Source organism: Anabrus simplex, chromosome 1 (assembly GCF_040414725.1).
Source record: "Anabrus simplex isolate iqAnaSimp1 chromosome 1, ASM4041472v1, whole genome shotgun sequence".
Taxonomy (NCBI): domain Eukaryota; kingdom Metazoa; phylum Arthropoda; class Insecta; order Orthoptera; family Tettigoniidae; genus Anabrus; species Anabrus simplex.
Genome location: NC_090265.1, coordinates 904,066,490 through 904,090,813, shown reverse-complemented (window position 1 = coordinate 904,090,813; position 24,324 = coordinate 904,066,490). Strand labels below are relative to the sequence as shown.

General features: G+C 39.3%; 1 protein-coding gene across 1 annotated transcript in view; it reads right to left on the bottom strand.

The window, feature by feature from the left end:
- LOC136874673 (uncharacterized) overlaps nucleotides 1-24,324 on the bottom strand; it is a 158,735-nt gene that overhangs the window by 18,076 nt on the left and 116,335 nt on the right. Inside the window, exon 9 of the mRNA XM_067148314.2 lies at nucleotides 19,448-19,689. Within this exon, the coding sequence (XP_067004415.2) occupies nucleotides 19,448-19,689 (242 nt within the window). The remainder of the gene's footprint in view (nucleotides 1-19,447; nucleotides 19,690-24,324) is intronic.

The following is a 24,324-nucleotide window of genomic DNA, read 5'->3' as shown; positions in this document are numbered from 1 at the left end:
GCTATGTGACTGCAGAACAATCAGAGTTAGAAAGAAAGGAAGGAAGAATTCTACCAAATCCACAATGGAAAGAAGTTAAAAGGATATTATCATTGCTATGGGAGACTTCAACGTAAAGGTTGGCTCAAAAAATTAAGGATTAGAGCACATAATGGGTATACATGGTCTTGGCAAGATGAATGAAAATGGGGAAAGTTTTACGGAATATTTCGCCAGTCAAGACTTAGTGATAGGTGGCACGGTGTTTCCTCATAGGTGGTGTCACAAGGTCATGTGGGTGTCTCCTGATCAAGTCACAGAAAACCAAATTGATCACACTGCGGTGAGCAAGAGGTTCAGAAGAAGTTTGGAAGATGTTAGGAACAAGAGAGGAGCGGACATTGGCAGTGACCATCATCTTGTTGTCCCCAACTTCCGTACAAAGATTGCGGCAGTCCACCAAAAGTTCAACACTCTTGGCACAAGAAGTTTGATGTTGGTAAGCTAAAGAATTAGCAGACATTGGAACAATTTCAACTGGAACTTAGCTACAGATTCCAGGTGTTGGATTCCGAGACAGAGAAGGATGTGGAGACTGTATGGAGGAGCGAGGTGAAGAACACCTTTATGAAAACAAGTAAGAAGCAGCTCGGCTACAAGAACTATATGCAGAAAGAATGGATATCTGATCAGACCTGGGACAAGATAAATTACAAGAAGGAGATAAAGGTCAAGCTAAACATCTGCAAGACTAGACAGCAGAAGACTCACACACAGCAGAGTATTCAACAACAGATAGGAAAGTAAGAGGAGTGTGTGAAAGGATCATAAGAAGTTGATTGATGAGCAGGCAGAGAAGGCAGAACAAGCAGCAACAAGGGGGGATATAAAGGAGCTTTATGGCATCACAAAGATGCCTTCAAAGAAAGGATTTAATAAAACTAAGCCTGTGAAGAGCAAGACAGGTGAAATACTCACTACGTGTGAACAACAGCTGAGTAGATGAGGGAATACTTTGCGGAGGTTTTTAATGGAGATGTGGGCCTGGAAAATGAGCGTGAAGAAGAAGAATAGGCGGAGGAAGAAGAAATCAATCCAGCATCAGTCTTGACTCTCCAACCCAGGGTGAGATACGGACAGTGTTGAAGCAGATGAAAAATGGGAAGGCACCAGGTCTGGATAAAATTCCACTGGAAGTACTGAAACCAAACCTAGATACCACAACTAAATTGCTGTACCCACTGCTGGAAAAGATATGGAAAGAGGAGAAAATACTGACCGACTGGAAGAAGGGGCTGACAGTTACCAAAAAACGGGATACAACAAACTGCCAACAACTGTAGGGGTATCACCTTGCTCTCCATTCAAAGCAAAGTGCCATCGTGAGCCATCCTGAATCATATAAAGGAGGCTTTGAAAGGAATAGGTGAGATTTCGGTAACATCACAGCTGTGTGGATCTCATCAATACACTCCAAATCATCCTAGAGCAGAGTGTGGAACGGCGGAATACCCTCTAGTCCTATTCATGGACTCAAGAAAGCCTTCGATTCTGTAAATCAAAGAATCATGTGGAAGACCCTCGAGGAATACAGAATTCCATCAAAGATCATCAAGATCATCAAAGAGATATACGAAGGGTATCGGTGCCAGGTTCTTCATGAAGGGACAGAAAAGATAAACATCATGTCCGGAGTGAGACGGGGGGGGTGTGTTCTTTCCCCCACTCTGTTCCTGTTGATCCGGGATAGTATAATGAAGAGGGAAATGGAAGGATGGAAGAGGGATATTCAATGGCGGAAGTGAGACAGGCTTGAAGATCTAGACTTCGCAGATGACATTTGCTTTATGGCTCAGCGGTATCAGGACATAGAGGATGAACTGGGTAGGTTGCAGAAGGAAGCAGAACGTGCAGGTTTTATGATCAAAACAAACAAGACCAAAGAGATGAGGACTAATTCTGATGTTATGACCAGCTTGACAGTCAATGGAAAGGAAACTGAGCGAGTTGAGTCCTTCCTTTACCTTGGAAGTATAGTTACAACAGATGGCGGAGCAGAGGAAGATGTTCGAAGCCGTATCCTAAAAGCAAATGGTGCGTTTGTCCAGCTCTACCCTGTGTGGAAGAATAGAAAAATCTCCAGGAAGACTAAGTCCGCCACTTCAACAGCAATGTAAAGTTGAGTCTTCTGTACAGCTGTGAAACATGGAAAGTTACAAAGCAGATCAACAACCAGCTGCAGGTATACTTTAATAGACGTGTGTGTTGCATAACAAATGTGAGGTGGCCGGACATAATCTCAAATGATGATCTTTGGACCATGACCAATCAGCAGCCAACTGACATCCAGATCAAGGAGAGGAAATGGCGCTGGATCAGGCACACACTAAGGAAGCTGGATGGAGCTGTTGAGAGGGTGGCACTAGACTGGAACCCTCAAGGCACCAAAAAGCTAGGTCGACCCAAGAAGACCTGGAAGAGGACACTTTGCCTAGGCACTATGCTCCAGATGGAGCAACGGGAAATAAGTCAAAAAAGTAAGTGAAAGTAGGTGCAGTGAGAATGATATGAAAATGAGCATTTCCAGCACTAAAGCGATGTCAGTAGGTAAGAAACCTAAAGGAATTGAATGTCAAGTTGGGAATACAAAACTGGAACAGGTAGATCATTTCAAGTATTTAATATGTACTATCCCAGGGTGGCTGTATAGTGAGCATGAATCAAGGTGCAGCAAAGCTAATACAATGATCTCACAGTTGCAATCGAATTCAGTAACAAAGAAGTTACTTCCCGGACGAAACTATTTTCACACCGGTCTGTTCTCAGACTAATTTTAATGTACAGAAGTGAAAGTTGGGCAGACTCAGGCCATCTCTTTCATAAGTCAGAAGTAACAGACTAAAAGCAGTGAAATGACTGCGGGTTCAAACAGATGGGTACAATGGCAGGAGGGTACTCAGAATGAGAAGATAAAGGATAAGTTAGGACAGAAATCTATTAATGATGCTGTATGCATAAACTGGCTTTGGTGGTGGGGTCTTGTGAGATGAATGGAAGAAGATAGGTTACCTAGGAGAATAATGAACTCTGTCCTGGATAGTTCAAGAAGTGAAGGAAGACCAAGACAACGATGGTTAGACTCAGTTTCTAATTATTTAAAGATAAGAGGTACAGAACTAAATGAGATCACAGAGCTAGTTACAAATAAGGGATTGTGGAGACATATAGTAAGTTCACAGAGACTTGCAGACTGAACGCTGAAAAGCATAACCGTCTATAATGAAGATGTATGTATGTACACTAGTGTCCAAACGTTAAGCTTAAGTTACGAGTAAGCAGGGCAACTGTAAATCGCGTGACATATGCACCTACCAACCTTACGTGTTCGCTCCACATAGGGAACATAGGGAACACCCCTACTTTGACTAGCGGCGTAACCGCAAGGTATATACAGCCAGTGCCTGCACCCCATATTCCCTTAGTCATGTTTGCCCTGTTATAGTGTGCGGAGTGTAGCCTTGTGTTGAACGTGACAACACAATGGCACGACGACGTCATCTGAACTCTATTTTGCAGGGTAGAATACTTGGCCACCTGGAAGCAGGCCAGACACAGACCGAAGTCACCGTATCCTTGAATGTACCACAAAGTGTCACTTCCAGGCTTTGTTTTTATTTTTATTTATTTTTATTTAAATAATTAAATTAAAAAATATTATTGTAAAAGGTAGAACATTTGACCATACCTTCTAAGTATACATACAGCAATACGGGCTTTATAATGAAATTCATTTTATGCAATTTGGAGACGATTTGGAGACACAGGAGATGTTAGCCATAGGCCAGTACCAGCTTGACCAAGGGTAACCACCCCACAGCAGGACCGATATCTGGCCTTAACCGCCCGACGAAATCGGAGTGCAACTGCAAGACAATTGTCGGCGGAGCTTGTAGCTGTCTCAGGGGTTGCCGTTTCCCGGCAAACTGTGTACCAGAGCCTCAAAACAGCTCGGTTGTTTGCCCAACATCCAGCGGTCTGCGTCCCGCTCACTCCAGCACAGAGACAGGCCCGTTTACTGTGGAGCCGTCAACATCGAAACTGGACCATGAATGAATGGAGGCATGTGCTCTCTACAGATGAATACCGCTTCAGTTTGCAGAAAGATTCCCATCGCACATTAATCTGGAGAGAACCGGGTAACCGATACAACCACAGGAACATCGTGGAACGGGACCAGTATGGTGGTGGTGGTGGTGGCGTCATGGTGTGGAGCAGCATCATGCTGAATGGCCGTACAGACCGGCATATCTTCATGGGTGGTCCGAGAAACACTGTTAAGGCTCGGAGATACAGGGATGAGGTACTCAGACCACATGTTCAACTCTTCAGAGGTACGGTTAATCCGGACTTCCTCGTAACGGACGATAATGCCCGACCACACCGCGCTGCTCTGGTGGATGAATTTCTGGCTGGGGAAGACATTCATCGTATGGACTGGCCAGTAAGGTCTGCGGATCTGAATACTATAGATCATGCCTGGGATGCATTGGGGAGGCGAATTGCATCCCGTCAGCCAACACCAAGGACCCTCCAAGACCTTCACAAGAAACAAGGCGTTAAAATAGCCTTCAAAACCAACAATAAGAACATGAATGTTTTATACAATACTTCACACATCAACAAGACCAGCAGTTTTTTAAAATCAGGAGTTTATAGGATCAAATGTACCACCTGTAAAAAAACCTACATCGGGCAAACCGGGAGAAACTTCATTATCAGATACCACGAGCACACTAACGCAATAAAATACAACAAGTTTTCAGCCATCGGCCAACACATGCAAGATTATAACCATAATTTCACCAATATTGAACAAGACATGGACATCCTCGTATTAGCAAACAAGGGCCCTTTACTGAACATAATGGAAAATTACTACATACACCTAGACCAATACTTTAATGCCAGTCACAATCTCAATGAAATCTCAGAGAAACCCAACATACTCTTCGATCTATTTATCACTTTCCTCAGAAACAATAATGCAGCCAACCTAAACTCAATCCTAAATTTAATCAAAGGTACTTTTCCAAGACAATTACACTTTCTCCCGCACCCTTCAGCCCCACCTTAAGCCCTCTTCCTAAGCCATATTTCATTTCAATACAAGAACTTACTGATTTCCATGATTATAATTTTTACAACACCCCATTTATACTTTATTCTTTGTTAAAAACCTCTTATTATGTATATTCCTTGTATTATTAACTATTACCATAACATCTCATGTCACTTGTTATTCTTTAAAATAATATTGTCTTAGGATTTCGCCACAAATGATCTTTGCTTCAATACGGCTGATGATGACCCCTAGATGGGTCGAAACTAGTACCGTATAATTTTGTAAATTTGTGAATATATTGTATTGAAAAGGTGGAAACATTTAAGTTATTATTATTATTACCTTCACATTGCCCTTTCGGAGGAATGGGATCAACTGCCACAAGAGCTCTTGGACCATCTGACAGAGAGCATACCACGTCCCTGCGAAGCATGTGTAGCCATTAGGGGTAACCATACACCCTATTAACAGCATATTTTGTTGTGGAAGTCATTGCCAAGTTTTGTTAGTTGTTGTCAAAGGTGTACCTTAGCTATGAACATTTCTGACACTGCTTTTTTGGACAAGTTGTGTGACATAGGGTGTGTGAGTCAGCTTCCATTTGTTCAGCAATCCGTCTGACATTCCTATTAGGCGGCATGGTCTCGTTTAGTGATTATGCTTAACTTTTGGACACTAGTGTATGTTTCAATTAGTCAAATCCAAACTTCTGGTTTTATATGGCTTTCAATCTTATGACTACAAGGCACGGGGCATTGTATTTTACATGGACTCTGAATTACAGTTATGAGTAATACCAATATGATACGACCGGTTATCAAACCCAGTCCACCTTTGTGGGAAGGCAGCGACAAAGACACAGACCTAACATGCTACCTCTTCAATTTCTGTGAATTGATTTATCAATCATTTCTTTATAACAGGACATATCGATATTAATTCAATTATTCTTAAGAAACTGTACATTCAAATGTCTCATTCGATTGTTTCAGCAGAATCACTCATTCAGCTGAAGCGAACAAATGTTAAAATGATGATCACTTTTCATTTGATTATTTTGAAAGCATTCACTATTCAATTGCCTCATTCATTGTAAGTTCATTCCAATGGAGTTTCGAATGAATAATTTAAAAAATCAAACAGAAATAAATAAATGAAATAATCAAATAAGCAATTGTTTTGTATTCGGTTATCGCATCGTTACTCCAGAGTCTCACACAAGTCCAACTCTTCATCCAAGTCACAGATTAAGGACAACAGCATGATGTCTAAGGGAGCAAAGTACAGTATGGACTGCATGTGCCCCATAAGAGGAATAGTAGTTGTGAAGGCTCCAGGGCCACTGGTGAAAAATGAAAATCCGCAGCCTGTTTCTAGTCATTTGACTAGCAAGGGAATGGATTTCGGTGTAAAATTCTAATCTGGTTGAAATTTAGTACACAATATTCCTACAAAGTTATACAATGACGTAGTGAAAACCGTACGGGTCACTTTCAATTCAGAATGCCAATATTGACCACTGAAAATCTGCTGGGCGACGGCATTATCGAGGAGGTAGGGAGAGGTAAAGCTGACCTCGAATCCTAGCAGCAGGCGATGGCTCGTGGTGACAAAGCAGCGACCTGTCGTGCTGCGTTGCATTCCCTGCCTTAAACTTTCCCCTCACTCTTCTGCCTTCTCGATTAGAATATAACATGCAACGTAATTTGATGTTTTGCACTTGGCCTTACCGTAAATAAATAAACGACCTTTCTTTGTTTTCCTCTTTTACTCTTTGTAATCCTTGCAATAGTGAATGTTTACAAAAAAGTGGTCAATGCAAAGAGACTGCTTGCACCACGCGCACCTTGCAAACACTTTCTTTTGTACACATATTGCAACTATTTTGGATAGAACCAACACTGAAACAAAACTGAATGGGGTTTGCAAAGCATTAAGCGTAAGGAATTTTTTTAAAATATCCGTACTGAACTGAGATCACCATAAGCTTATAGTAGGTTCCACCTTTTCAATACATTTACAATGTTATCTGATATTTACAACATTATTTATTACAAATTACAGGACATGTTTCGGTGTACAATTTTTAACACCATCATCAGCTGCATGAAAAGTGTATAGAAACTTGGCGGTCAAAACAATGAACAGCATATTATCATACTTAACTCCTTATATACAGGCAATAGAATGATGTTATAATTAAATTTAACATCTTATTATGCTAGGTTAAAACTAATTTGTGTAACAAGGAGATTCTTGCAGGTCAAAATATAAAATTCTTCATTTGGTATATGAATGGTCTTCGGTTCCTTAATGTCTATAACATTATTATTATTATTATTATTATTATTATTATTATTATTATTATTATTATTATTATATTATACATTTATATTTATTTACATTTACAATGTTGTTATCTGATATATTATTATATTATTATTTTGACCGCCAAGTTTCTACACACTTTTCATGCAGCTGGTGGTGTTCAAAATTGTACACTGAAACATGTCCTGTAATTTGTAATCAATAATGTTGTAAATATCAGATAACAACATTGTAAATGTATTGAAAAGTTGGAACCTACTATAAGCTTATTTAATTGTTTGCAAAGCAAGCGGGTTGTGTTTCAACATAACTGGATTTGTACCAACTACACATCCACATGTCATGAAACTGCGGAGAAGATAGTTGGCTGTGGGTCAATGATTGGATTTTTAAAATACTGTTGCGTAAATGAATGTTAATATCAAAATTGTATAATATAATCTGGTCATAAAAAACGAACGAGTAGTTTCCATATCCGGAAACCAAGCACATCTAACGGCTGAATCATTTCAGTAGTTCCCTGGGGAATAGTTTCAACAATAATAGTTTTGTTGGCAGGTTTTGACGCTAATATATTTGCTTCACTTTGTACTGTCCACGAATCCAAGAGTAAAACACTGACTGATACATTTTGAAAACCATTTTTGAAGTAACTTTTTAGTTAATTTCCCGGACAGTGCAGGCAAAACAAATTATCTGCTGTAAACAAACTTTTTTTAACAATAGGGACAAATTCACCATCCTTTTCTTTTAACACAAATAACAGTTTAGGTAACAGTTCTCCATCGGCAGAAATTACAGGCTGAATTGTATAACTGTGTGTTAATGAGTTCAACAATTGCGCTTCTGCGAAAATGTTTTTCTCTCCCTTTAAATGTAGCGTATGTCCAGCATGAAACACTTCGTTAAACCCACATTAGTCTGTTAAAAACGTACTTGGAGATTGAGTGTTTATTAATTTGGATACATCTCCTACAAAAATAGTTGCGTTCAACGCAAGGTCAAGCTAATCGGCTGTGTAACATTTGGCTACAAATTTCATAACTTTCCAGGAACCAATATTGAATTTATTTTTAAACTTTCGTACCCAGAAAGTTGAAGCCCGGAAGGTATCGTCATGAACATGCCGAGCATTCTTCAGGGCCCATTTTCCAATGTGTACGTTATGGATATTTTCGTTGTTGTTCAGCCTTGCCTTTTGAACTCTCCAAATGATTCTTTGATTATAAATTCCAGTTTTTCTGCCTTTGTGCTACCAGATTCTACTTGTAGCTTCCATCTAGAAAGGTCCGATTGGTGCCGTATCTTTTAAAATTGGTGCTGAAACTACTTTAAACAACTTTTTTCCCTCCCTTGCTCAGCCAATAATCAACTACCTTTTTGTATGTGATACTCATTGCAGGAGGGGCTTCCTGGCTAAGGCGGTAAAGGCGTGCTCACTTCGCCCGGAAGGACGTGGGTTTGAATCCCCACCAGGAAGTCGTAAAATTTAAGAAACGAGATTTCCACTTACGGAGGTGCATATGGCCCTGAGGTTCACTCAGCCTACACCTAAAATGAGTACCAGGTTAATTCCTGGGGGCAAAGGTGGCCGGGCGTAGAGCTAACCACTCTATCCCATCATGTGCCAAGGTTAACAATGGTGGAAGCCTTTACCTTCCACTTCTCCAAGGGCCTTCATGGCCTGTACAGAGGTGACTTTGCTTTGCTTTGCTTTGCTTTGCTTTGCTTTGCTTACTTATTGCAGGTGTTATGGTAGCACCTCTTTTACTGCCAGTGTCAGATATTGCGAATTCAACGTTTTTAATAACATTGTTATTGTCAGGCAAAACTAACGTCTCCTCACGTTCAATGGCGACCTGCAAATCACCAACCTTTTCTGCAATGAGGCCTGTAAATAAGGAGCATGATTAAGTCTTGGCGCACGTCTACTTTTGCCATGAGAAAAAGTTTTAAAAAATTTCACGGAACAGTTCAAAACTCAATTCTCTTTCACCAGGTGTTAATTTGACTTTCAGAGCGATCACTTTCAGCAAAGCAGCGTCCAGCTCCATGGCTAAATGGTTAGCATGCTGGCCTTTGGTCACAGGGGTCCCGGGTTCGATTCCCAGCAGGGTCGGGAATTTTAACCTTAATTGATTAATTTTGCTGGCACGGGGGCTGGGTGTATGTGTCGTCTTCATCATAATTTCATCCTCATCACGACGCGCAGGTTGCCTATGGGCGTCAAATCAAAAGACCTGCATCTGGCAAGCTGAACTTGTCCTCGGACCCTCCTAGCACTAAAAGCCATACGCCATTTCATTTCATTTCATTTCATTTCATTTCATTTCATTTCATTTCAGCAGAGCAGCTTTGTAGAAAAACTATCACATTCCAAGAATTAAAATTTGGAAGGTGTCAATTTCTAACATTTGTAAATTAATAATCTGACTAGAAGCCTCCGTGGCTGAGGCGACAGCACGCTGGCCTCACTGCTGGATACCGTGGTTCAAATCCTGGTCACTCCATGTGAGATTTGTGCTGGACAAAGCAGAAGCAGGACAGGATTTTCTCTGGATACTCCGGTTTTCCCTGTCATCTTTCATTCCAGCAACACCTCCATTAAAATTTCACTTCATCTGTCAGTCATTTATCATTGCCCCAGAGGAGTGTGACAGGCTTCGGCAGCCGGCACATTTCCTATCCTCGCAGCTAGATGGGGCTCAATTCATTCCATTCTCGACCAGGTCGAATGACTGGAAACATGCTGTGGATTTTCATTTTCAATAATCTGACTGTAAATTAAAGTTTTTAAAATTAACTGTTGTCTGTGCCAGTAAAATTTAAAAAAACAACAGTTATATGGCTTGATGATGGAACAATTAGGGACCTGTTCATCCAAAAAAATCACTTTTGTTTTGCTTAGCCCTACCGAACTGTTAAGAGAGTGAAGGGATGAGGGGAAGGTGGGGAATGTAACGTGGCACATCAGGTCGCTGCCTGGTTGCCACGAGCCATCCCATGCTGCTAGAATTCAAGGTCAGCTTTACCTCTCCCCACCTCCTCGCTAATGCCAGCACCCGGCAGGTTTTCGGCGTTAAATTTTGGTATTCAAAATTGAAAGTGGCCTGTGCGGTTTTCACTAAGTCATTATTCAACTTGTAGAAATATTGTGTACTAAATTTAAACCAGATTAGAATTTTACACCAAAATCTGTTCCCTTGTGGGTCAGGAGTGGAATGAATGAATCCCCCATCTAGTGACGAGGACAGGAATTGTGCCGGCTGTCGAAGCCTGTCACCCTCCTCTGGGGCAAAGATTAATGACTGACAGATGAAATGAAATGATATTGGAGAGTATTGCTGGAATGAATGATGACAGGGAAAACCAGAGTACCTGGAGGAAAACCTGTCCCACCTCTTCTTTGTCAAACACAAATCTCACATGAAGTGACCGGGTGAACCCAGCGGTGAGAGGCCGGCGCACTGCCGCCTGAGCCATGGAGGCTCTCCCAGCGCCACTGGTGAAGTCCTCAAAGTCAAAAAAGGTGGACAAAGATCTTGGTATGGCAGAGCTAGCAGAAAAGGCAACCTTGCTCTCTAGGGTGATAATAGTATTTTTTTGTCACCTATATTTTGATTAACAGTGCAAGTAGCTTGCACTTGCAGGAAGAACAGACAGACCAGATGAGTGAAGAAGCAATGGTTTAACTTGGAGCTATATAAAGGAAGTGAAAATATCTATGTATCTGTATCTATGAAAGGTGAGTCAAGAGGTGATGAATGATTGGCAAGTTAAGCTGTGATTTGCTAATTACATCATACAATTACAGTATTTCTTTCTTGACAGGCAACTGGAAGTGAAATGCATCTCTAATACAAATTAGAAAAATGTCTTAGAAGTGAAGCTTCCACGGTGTGTAGAGTTATTTGGTTCTTCCGGGTTGAACCATGTTGTTGTTTTCTGTACATTCTGTACAGTTTGCTGACATTTTGAATACATTGGAGTGTTCTTTATCAAGGCGACTGAAATATCCTCTCGATCCGAGGTAATCAGTCTCAGCAAACTGTACGGAATGTATAGAAAACAATAACACAGGCCAACTTGGAAGAAGAACCAAATAGAAAAATGTTCATTTAGCAGAAATGGATGAGGAAGAACTGGGACTGATAAAGTAGAGCCATCTATGTGAAGATGACGATGTAATGATGTGGAGATTGTCCTTATCCCCTTGTATTTCCATGTTTGTCCTTGTCTTCTTTTTCTGTTGCTTCCTCTTTCCACAATGACCTGTCATTGTGTTAATCCCATTATACATTCTTAATCATGTTCCCATGTTTCTACATATGACTTGATTCGTCACTTATTCCCTTCCATTATTGTCTAGTTAAAAAAGTATTTAAATTCTACTGAAGTTCAATTTATTACCTTCCTTATAAGTTAAAAACATTTTTCCGTATTGAACTGAGATTCACAATTGGAATTGAAGAAAAGTTCAACCTATTCAATACTAAGTATGTCGTATAAGGTGTTTACAACATGTCATTTATTAGTTTAAAGTACCAGTTTCAACGCATATTAGTGTCATCTTCAGCTTGAAGTTACAAGATGGGCAGGATACATAACATATTACTGTGTACAATATACATGCAATACTAAGTACAATTGGTTACAATTTTACATTTGGGACTAAATAAACAATGGATAAAATATGATGGAGTGATGTAACGCATTACAGGTGTAGTAGTCTATTATGGTACATTGGTGTTGTATAATAAAAGTTGGTGAGTGAGAGTAAAAATCTTGATGTATATGATGAAATAAAATTAAATGTCCACGCTTCTGTTAATATCAATGGAGATATAAGTCAAGGTCCAGTATAATGTATGATTGGGAAGGCCATCTGATATATGTTGCTGGTACACCTTAAGTTGGGTGGTTGAATGAGGTTGAATTTAAGTTAAAGTTGTCTCAGCTCAATTTAGATAGTGAAACCTAAAAAGAAAGAAAACCAAGTTAGTATAGTGGATTGTCTGAATAAGGGTAAAGCAAATTCATGGCTGCATACATCAAGATTTTTACTCTCACTCACCAACTTTTATTATACAACACCAATGTACCATACTAGATTATAACGCCTGTAATGCGTTACATCACTCCATCATATTTTATTCATTGTTTATTTAGTCCTAAATATAAAATTGTAACCAATTGTACTTTGTATTGCATGTATATTGTACACAGTAATATGTTATGTATCCTACCCATCTTGTAACTTCAAGCTGAAGATGACGCTAATATGCATCAAAACTGGTACTTTAAACTAATAAATAACGTGTTTTAAACATCTTACACAACATAGGTTGAACTTTTACTCAATTCCAATTGTGAATCTCAGTTCAATACGGAAAAATGAAGTTTTTAACTTATAAGGAAGGTAATAAATCGAACTTCAGTAGAATTTAAATACTTTTTGATAGTAATTAAGTCCCACACTTTTGCATAATGGATGAGGAAGAATTGAGACTGATGAGGTGTAACATGCTATTTTCCATTCATAGTTAAGTATGCTCCCCAGCCATTTCTGCTTCCATCTCATTGCACAGAAAAAGAAGAAAAATATCATGCCTCCTACCAGTATTCTAAATGTACATATGTAAATTTATTGAGTATTACCCTGCTTCATCGCTATGTGCTTTAAATTGCAGCACAGCATATCCATCATCACGTAAACATTTGACTTACTGAAGCAGTTCATTTTCGACCTCAAGAAACTTTCCATTTCCCCACCCCCGAATGCTTTTCTTGATTTGTTGGCATTTTCAAAAACCCTCCATTGTGGCCAGTAGCATATATTAAATTCCGTCACACTACATACCCGGCAAATGGCACAACTACCACGTTTCTCTACAAATTGTATTGCTCCAATTTAGAACTTAATGTAAAAGTTACTCTTCTCCATAACTCACCTGTAAGTGAAGTCATGCTGAAAAGCAAATTACGATATCGTAATACACTGGACTGGATCTTATATACCTTATATAACTCGCACATACCATATACTGGTATACAGAAATTGCAGCTAGTTAAATAGTGTCACATTCTATCTAGCTCATTAGACCAGGTAATATCCTACGATACGGAATTATATCTGCCTTTCATCAAGCGCAGGGAGAGAGTTGCTGCGAGTAAGGTAAGGGGATGATTACAAGAGACAGTTCAACCTTGAGCTTAGAGCAGGCATGCACACTGCAGGGTATAAATAAGCGAGGATTAGTTTTCTCTCTCAATTCTATATTAAAATTCGGGTATGCGATATACGTGATGCACAGGTATAATCAACAAGAATAGTTAAAGAACTACCTAACTGATACTTTATTTTTTGCGTTGAGCAAAATTAAATAAACATTATCACTCACAGAACATGTTTCGACCACTTAGTGGTCATCAACAGCTGTATAAGGAAACTTAGATTAAAAATATTGGACAATAAGCACAATCGTTAATCTTTAGGTTATGGAAAAAATATTTGCTGTGTTGATTGTTTGACTGGTAAAAGTTCTTTGGTATCTTCTTAGTTAAAAATGGCAAAAAATAAAGTATCGATTAGGTGGTTCTTTAATTATTCTTGTTGATTATACTCATCGATACGGTTATGAAGTGGACTACTTGCAATGCACAGGTATATGCGAATCAATGCAGTGCTTATACAGTACAATGAATAAATAATAAAAAGAAAGATATTTCTGAAGACATTTATGAGGTGCATGGCATGGTATGGAAGCGAGACATGAACAAAACTAACGCAGAAAGAAATATAATAATAATAATAATAATAATAATAATAATAATAATAATAATAATAATAATAATAATAATAATAATAATTAGGAACGGTGAATTTGATTCTGACCACTATCTCTCCAAAGTTAAAATCCGTTTTCTCCCAATAGGACAAAAGAGAGACCCACCCAAAATAATGAGATACAACACAAACAAAATGAACATCACTGAAGACATCATTAAAAACTTCAGGGACGAAATCCGGACCAGCAAAAAGGGGAACTGGCAGGAACTATGCACGGGAATCAATGAAGCCGCAAAGAAAACACTCGGACAGGCTAGGAGGAAAAGAGAAATAGGGTGGAATGAAGAGTGCAAGGAAGCTCTCAGCGAGAGGTCCGAGAAATGGAGAAAATGGAAATGCTCCAGAGGAAAGGAACATATGGAACAATTCAGGCAACAGAGGAAAGAAACATCCACGATATTTCGAAGGACTAAACGATCATTTGAAAGAGCTCAATTGGAAGAGATCCAGACCGACTTTGTCAAGAACAATTCCAGAGACTTTTATCAGACTTTCAAGAGAAAACTCAAAGGATACCAAGCGCCAAGTTTGAGCTTCAGAAACGAACAGGGTAAAATCGGACTGAACAACCAAGAAAACTGTGAGATATTAGCCAGATACTTCCACACTCTCTTGAATTGTCCTTCCCCAACCTCTAAACTAGAATTTCCAGACATACCAGAGAACTCAGAAGATGACGAACCACCAACAAAGGAAGAAGTCAAGGAAGCTCTTGAAAACCTCAAAAACAACAGGGCAAGTGGAGAGGACTCAATAACGGCAGAAATGTTGAAATGGGCAGAACCGGAAATCTTAGATGATCTTCACCAAATCATCAAGGAAATCTGGGAGAAGGAGACAATCCCAGAAGAATGGAAAACAGCACTTACCCATCCGCTGCATAAAAAAGGGGACAAGCAGGATGTCAACAACTATAGGGGCGTGTCCCTCCTCCTGATCACCTATAAAATTCTCTCAGAACTGCTTCTTAATAGAATAGAAGCGAATCTGTACCAACAACTAGGGGAATACCAAGCAGGGTTTAGGAAAGGCCGCTCCTGCATCGAACAAATATTCAACCTTAAGTCAATACTCCGCCACAGAATGCTGAGTGGTAAGAAAATTGTGGTGTCATTTATAGACGTCAAAAAAGCGTTTAATTCGGTGGACAGAGAGACTTTGGATAAGATCATTAGGGAATTTGGAGTCAAAACCAAACTGGCAAATATAATCAAAGAGACCCTAACAGGCACAACCTCCAAGGTAAAATTCTTCGGGCATCTCTCACAATCATTTGAAATCCCCACTCCTATTCAACTGTGTCCTAGAAAAGATAGTGAGAATATGGAACTCAGAACTTGAACATCAAGGGATAATCCCGATCTATTTAGGGAGAAAATCAGCTGGGATTAAAGTCAACTGCTTGGCTTTTGCTGACGACTTTGGTATACTATCAGAAAGTCCAGAGGTCGCAACCATCCAGATAAACCTCTTGGAAAGAATCGCCAGCCAAACAGGACTGAGGATCTCAGCAGAAAAGACCAAATTCATGACGAACATCAAAGATGGACCAAAATTCCTGGAAACAGAGATAGGACGGGTAGAAAAGGTCAAGAAGTTCAAGTACCTTGGTGAGACGATACAGGAGAATGGACTATAAAAAGCTGCAGTAGAAGATCGGATCTCAAAAATGGAGAGAGCATACGGCTTGACAAAAAACATCTACAATAAGAAGTGCTTATCCTGGAATTCCAAATTAAAACATTACAACACCGTGGTCAAAACAGAATGCCTGTATGCTAGTGAATGCCTGTCCATGAACTACAAGCTGGAGAAGCTAGAGGTCCTGGAAAGAAGAATCCTCAGAAAAATTATGGGAGCTGTCCAAACTGAAAGCGGATGGAAACTTCGGAGTAACAAAGAAGTCTACCAGAAGGTGGAAAGAATCTCAGAGACTATGAAGAAAAGGAGGCTGGCGTTTCTTGGACATCTATACAGAATGAATGCAAACAGACTTACCAAACAGATATTTGATTACTTCTGGAGAAAAAAGACCACTACAGCGTGGATTAAGGAAACGAAGAAGGATATGGAAAAGTTAAACATCATGGAAGACCAGCTGTTAGAAAGGAATACGTTTAGGAACACACTGAAGAATTTGGAAGGTGTTCAAGCCGCAGGAAGAACTAGGAAGACCGGAAGAGCCTGGACAGATGAACAACGGAAGCAGGCCAGCGAAACCCATGAAGGAGTATTGGACACAGAGAAAACTCCGCACGAAGAGAAAGAAATGAAGTTGTAGCGTGATCCTTAGTGGTCCTTTCACTTGTAAAAAAAAAAAAAAAAAAAACCACCATTATTGATTTTATGCCCCATTAACTATTTTTACCGTTTTTGGAGATGTTCAGCTGCTGGATATTTGTCCTGCAAGTGTTCATTTACGTACCATAAAATCTACCGTCACGAGGCTGGTATATCTGAGCACCTTCAAATACTGCTGGACTGAGCCAGAACTGAACCCACCAATTTAAGCTCAGAAGGCCAGCACCCTACTATCTGAGCTACTCAGCCTGGCAGAAAGAGAATAGAAGCTTTGGAAATATGGTTTTACAGAAAAATGCTGAAAGATGGGTTGACTGGATCACAAGAGAAAAGATACTGAATTGAGTGAGTAAGAGGAGAATGATTTGGCAAAACATGCCCAGAAGAGAGAGATTAATAGGACACATCCTGAGACATCCAGGATTTGTTCGGTTAGTTTTTTTTAAAGAAGTGTGAGATGGTAAAAATGACAGAGGTAGATTAAGGCATGATGACAAATAGATTAGAGTAGATGTAGGATGCAGAAGTTAAGTAGCTTACGATAGGGTAGCATGGAAGGCTGCATCAAACCAGTTTTAGACCGATGTTCCAAACAACAACAAAAATAAATAAATAAATAAATAAATAAATAAATAAATAAATAAATGGGTTTCAATTTTACATATATGCTATTTATAAAGTGGCCTGATTTTGAAAAAGATCACAATTATATGACCAAAAGTTTTACATTTTCAGTACTAGTACACTGAAGATTTATTGGTTTCCAAAGGTATTTCTGAGTTATTGAAATCGTGATTGTTAAGAAGGAAGCCATTCTTATTCAAATGCAACAAAGGCTTTTCAGTCTGTCAAACACATAGCAAATGCAATGTAAATTATAACACTATAAACATACCTGTAAAATACACACTAACATACACTAACATTACAGGTATGTTTACAGTGTTATAATTTACATTGCATTTGCTGTGTGTTTGACAGACTGAAAAGCCTTTGTTACATTTAACTAAGTCAACTCTGGAAAACATGGCCTCATTCTTAACAAATCATTCTTATTCAGCATCAATTCAGAACACTATAACGTAACACTATAACATACCTGTAAAAGAACACATTACTAACAGAATGTTCACAGTTGGTATCCACGGATTACAAGGAGAAACACAATCTTATTAGCAGACCATACATTGTGCAGTCACCATCAAATATGATTTGGTCTTAAGACCAGTGGAACAGTGTTACTCATACACACCAGCCAATGTATCACAAAACATCAGAATAGAAGTTATACTGGGAGAGGAGCATCTTGACTGACAGAAATGTGGTACATAACAGACCAGATATCATACTATGGTACCACAATGCCAAACATGTTTGGATCGTTGATTTTGCAGTGTCCTGTATTTCAAAAATGCATTCTACTTATGAACAGAGAGAGAGAGAGAAAAAAAAAAATCAGGTTCCAGCACAAAATGTTGATCAGTGGCAAGTGGACCAAGTAAATACCAGTTGTAATTGGAGAAACAGGACCGATGCATAAAAACATTAAACAGTCCTTGAAGAAGCTTCAATTGACCCTCTCTCTGACAGTAGTTCCGTGCACCTGTAGAATTATGCACAAGTTCCTCAACAAAAGTTCAGTACGGAATTAGGGAATAGCGATTTATGGTATTGAAATATGATTGTGCTTGATATTATTCATCCATATACGAGGGTTGGAACTTATATAGTGGCAACAATGCTGTGGAGACGCTATGCAACGGAATCTAATATTGTCCCTGATAACACACATTGGTTACATACCTACCTTACTTCAGAGCAAATAGACTCGCCCTTCCCACATCACCTGCGTGCGCACAAGCGAGAGAAACACAGTCACTTGTGAGATAGCTGTCTAACGTAACGCTGTCACTATGTTTTCCACACAGGAACAACGGAGTTGGATCAAGAGTGAATGTGCCAGAGGTCGTACTGAACGACAGTGTCATCAAGATCTTCAAGAGGCTTGCAGGGAATCTGCATTGCCTTACAGAACAGTGGCACATTGGGTAAAAGCCTTAAACGATGGTCGGCAAACTGTGGCGGACATTCATCGGGCAGGTCGTCCTACGAGTGAAGAAGTAGTGCATACTCTTGCCGGATTACTGGACAGTGATCGAACCCAGACGATTCGTGAGAATTCACTTCAGAACTGTGCAGAGATTCAACAGGCAGCAGACCGCTCCATTCGCACCATCAACAGAACAGGCTCTGCTAAAGGTAAACTAAGACTTCCACATCGCAGGAAATGGGTTATACACAATGCTGGTGACTACATTGAAGGACAGTAAAGGTTGCTAACATGTAACTCTCTTGTACCTGTTGTAAATAAATAGTTGCCACTATTTAAGTTCCAACCTTCGTAATTATGCAAATGTACCAGATTTGAAGTCTGTGACCTAAAGAAACAACAACTACAATAACATGGCCACAGTTACCATAGGAAGGCATTCTGAACTGATGTTGCTTAGGCAGCCTGTGTGTCTATCAACATTCAATTTTACTTCCATTAAAAACCTCTACTTGCTATCTATAACAGAATTCCAATTAATTTTTTTGGGTCAACACCAAATGTGATACCAGAGATCTTTTACTTGTCATCAGCATACAAGTGATGGACTTTTTCCTACCTTTCAAATATCTGACTGCCTGTGCCTGGTAGTGCCCTGAGCTCTTAGGATTTCGAGGCCAACACTCAACCACTGATCCAGAGCAATGTAAACAGCAGGCATTGGGATACACAATTTTTCTCATTTACAGATGAACACAATTTTGACATATTCTGTATTTATGAAAATGAGCATCTGAACTGAAATGAACATTCTCACCTCTCAATGCAGGTTTATTGCAGATGTAGCGTACCATGTGACTAAGGGGTATATGCGGCAGATTTTCTCTCATTTCTCTAGCCATCTCTCTTGCAGGATTCCATGGTTCTTTCTCATCTATGTATTCTTCAACTTCAGTTAGTTCCTTTGTATCCACTACAGAATACAAACCTGTATCTAAATTCCAAACAAAACGACAACCACCTTGGTATTGTCGCCGTTGCTGGCTGCTAACTGGATGCCTACAAGAAAGTAGAAAATCCACACTAGTAAATATGCATCTAAAGAGTTAAAAGGACAATTAAATAATTCTGTATCATTCATAGATCAGATTAATACTCATACATACAATATTATCAACTAAGGTGATTAGTTCTGCAGGGCACAACGAATATGATAATGTGTCAAGTGAAGAAATATCACCATTTTCATCTTTTTCTTCTTTTCGTCCCATCTCCTTACAATAGGTTTGCGTCCATCATGGAGTAATTTTTCCTTTCTTGTGTTTCCCGTATCAGAGTTGTTGTATCATGGATGTTGGACCACAATCAAAAGATATAAATTTCATGATGATTGATCCATGTTGAACTATGATCACAATAATAGTTAAATATTTTATTTTTAAGGTCCACCTTTTCAATTTACCCAACTACGGGTGATTGAAAAAAACACTATACACAACAAATACACCTTAAATAAATAAAACTAATTTCCTAAAATAATTACCAAGGTTAAGCTAAATCTAGAGACGCTCATACAGACTCTGACCACTGTCAGAGGTTCTACGTCCAGGATAATCTTCTCTGCCCATGTCCACATTTCTCTTCTATCTTGCCTTCTACCATCAGTTATATCACACCGTATTCATCACTTCTGAAGATAAAGAAACATACAAACTCCTTAATTCAATCATGTGATGTGTTTGGGACACAACAAAAGTCCTGAACAAATACGAAAGTACGATCTTCTGAGACAAGGTCATGGTAGGGACTGACACATATGGAAGTAACCACCGGACAATTATAGAGTCAATATCTGAGGGCTTAAAAAATATTTTGTTTGTCGACTTGAAATAATTTCTGTATTTAGGACTTGTTCATTGTACAGTGTATACAATTTCAACTTGAGATATATATATATTTTTACAAGTTGCTATACATCGCACCAACACAGATAGGGGTAGGATATTACTAGGAGTGGGAAAGAAGTGGATGTGACTATAATTATGGTACAACCTCAGCATTTGCCTGGTGTGAAAATAGGAAACCATGGAAAACCATCTTCAGGGCTGCCAACAGTAGGTTTTGAACCAACTATCTCCCGAATGCAAGCTTACAGCTGCGTGCCCCTAACCGCAAGGTTAGCGATATTTATGTTGAGTGTTTAAATAATTTATCAAGCTAAGACTTGAGAAAGAGCATTTCTGCAGTGTTAAATGTTTCATTCACGTCAACTCTCACTTTGGGGGTTTGAACAACAAATGATTCTGTGCTAAAAATTGGTGTTCAAGAATTTATGTTCTTTAAACAGTGAAAATAAGCTCACTGGACCAAAAATTAGTCACCCCAGTGCGCACACGCAGATGGATCGTTAAGCCTGTACAGATGGCGCAGCGAATGAGTCTCATGCACAACCGCATGCACACCGCTTCTACGTGAGCATAAGGCAGTAGCGATCAATGAGACACTGATGTTTCAAGCGGACAGTGTACGTCAACATGGGTAGATGTAAGGATGTGGCAGAGTGGAAAAGAGGGGGCAATGGTGTTTGGCCGTGCCCATGGCCATAAGGTGCGTGAAGTTGCTGGATTTTTGGTGTTTCGCAGCGGACTGTTCAACGTATCTGTAAGTAGTGGTGTACTATACATGGCCACGAAACACGACATCATAATTCTGGTTGAAAAAAGATCCTGACTGAGAGGGGCCGAAGATGCATTTCACGGCTTGTGAATCAAAATCGCTTCCAAAACAGACAGGAATTGCTGCAGTCAGTGAACGAAGGTCCATCCCAACCTGTTAGGGAGAGAACATTGTGACAGGAACTGCATGCAATGAACATCTGGAGTCGGTCACCTCACAAAAGGCCATTGCTCACATAGGAACATAAAGCTGCGTCGTCTTCAATAAGCTAGAAATCATCAAACGTGGACAGTAGCTGACTGGCGGAATGTAATGTGGTCTGACAAATCAGGTTTTTGCCTGTATTCCAATGACACACATCGTCGAGTGCACTGAAGGCCAAATGAAGCATTTCATCCTGTATGTGAGCATGGTCAGGTTCAAGCCAGAGGTGGGTCTGTGATATTTTGGGGATGTTGCCTTTCAGTCAACATCTGCATGATGAGTATGCTATTGGTACCCCGATCTTTCAAGATGACAACAGCAAAGCTCATCGGCCTGGACGCATATGTGAATGGTTTTATGAACACGCCCCCACCCTATTACATCTCAATTGGCCTGCAAAATCGCCTGACTTGAACCCCATTGAAAATCTGTGGGAAATGTTGGAACAGCAGGTAAAATGCCAACATCAGCATCCCCACAATATGGTGGAATTGCGCAGTCAAATCTTTAGTGGGTGGCTTAACCTGCATGCAACGTACCTGCACAACCTTGTGGATTCACTTCCTAAACGAATCCAGGCAGTTATCAAGTCCAGAGGCGGAGTTACACGGTATTAAATAATGCTTGTAATGATATCTCCAGGGTGACTAATTTTTTGTCTGGTGAGCTCATTTAACTTCTGATTTATTATTTTTATTTTATTTATTTTTTGCAACAAAGTCTGTCACCAAGACAACGCAAGGGAGTCTTTATTTTGCAGAGTGAATATAGATAGAGAGCTAGAATTTTTATTTTCAACATGTTATTTATCCAATTACAGACGATTGAATAAAACACTATATACAACAAGTACACATTAAATAATCCTATTTGCTTAAAATCATTACCAAGGTTAAGCTAAGAGATGTTTATATAGACATATTTATACAACACCTTAAAAAAATAAAAACTAATTTTCTAAAATAATTGCCAATATTAAACTAAATCTAGAGATATTTAAATACACATATTATACAGAGAGGATCTTACGGCCTTGAGATCGTTAGGGCATATCTAATTTTAGAGTGGTGTGAGTGAAAAAGGTCCACTGATTCACCCACTTTATTCAGTGATTTTAGTGCCCTCAGCAGCCATGAGTTTGCCCGAGCCACAGTTCTCACATTAGGCAGATGGAAAATATACCTTTGCCTAGTATTGCAGTGAGGAACATGTAATGGAATCAACTCCAACAATGCTGAGCAATCCACTCTATTCGACAGACACTTATAAAGAAAGAGGGCATTGGTACATCTACAGCATGAGTGCAATGTCCTCATACTCATTCTCACTAAAAAACTTGTAATCGGATGAAGAGAGAGAAACACCCAAGCCTTCGTAGCTGATCCATTTCATGAACCTTACTTGGACTCTTTCCAAGTTCTATATTTAATACTGCCGAGAAGGTAGCCACACCTCACAATAGTATTCTAACAATGGCCTGATTAGAGTGCAAAATAAAATTATCAAAGTTCTAGGACTAACAAATTTGGTGCAGTTTCTTTTCAGAAAGCTAAGTAATCTGAATCCTTTCCTAGAAATCTTGTCTAAATGTTTCTCGAAGGAAAGACCATAACAGTTTGAAAGTGTCACACCAAGATCATTTATTTCATTCACATGAGCTATTTGAAAATTGCATTGGATTTTGAAGTATTCAAATCAAGAAGCCACATTTGACATCAGTTACTTAGGATGTTTAAGTCAGACTGCATCAACTTAAGAGTCCAACTCACTATTTACCACCTTAAAGATCTTCAGATAGTCAGCATTGAGAAAGCAATTACCATGTTTATATGGCATAACACAAAACTTATGTTAATTTCTATAACAAGTATTCATTAATTTGCCGAAGTGATACTTGGAGATTCACTTTTATTTCGTGTTGCATACATTAAAGGGAACCCATTTATTTTCATTACATCAACAGACTAGTGTTCATTTCTATGGCTAGTGATTCAGTGACTCGGTATTTAAACTATGCCGAGTGCAAGATAACTATAACTTTGATTTATTAGTTTCATTTTTCCTTGTCGACTCTTCTGCCGAGACAAGTGTTCAATAATTCATTTCTTCATTCTTATCTATACTTGTGCACTCTTCAACAAAGACAAGCATTTAATCATTCAGTTCTTCATTGTCATCTGTGCTTATTGACTCGTCTACCTAGACAAGTGTTCAGTAATTGAATTCATCACTATTTGTGGACTCCATTGAAAGGAGGCAAGTACAGGGTCTCCCATACAAACTAAGATCAAACACATGGTGCTTATACTCTGCACTATGGTAGTTGCCTCAGCCAAACTTATGTCGCACACAGCCGTCCTGCTTTAAGCGTGTATACAACCTTATATGAAATATTACCTTATAAAAGATGCTGGAAGTATCATCCTTCCTGGGTTATACAGGCCTTTAAATTCTTCTTCATCATCACATCATGATCACTACTACCACCCAACTCCAGTTTCCCGGGTGTGGTGTACAAGCGCTTGCCAGCTCCTTCCGTCTTCATACATCTTCTGTTCCAGTACATCCTCCCATTTGAATCCTCTCTCCTCCACATCTGATCTTCCAGTTTCTATCCACCGTTTTCCATTTTCTTGGGCTTCCCTGTGATCTTCTTCCTATGAGAATACGATCAAATTATTTTCTGGCAGGTCTTTCCCTGTTCATTTGCATTATGTGCCCATACCACTTAAGTCTGCATTTCTTTATAATACTGGTAATAGGAACCTCGATACCGGCTACTTTCCTATTTACTTCATTTCTGATCTTGTCCTT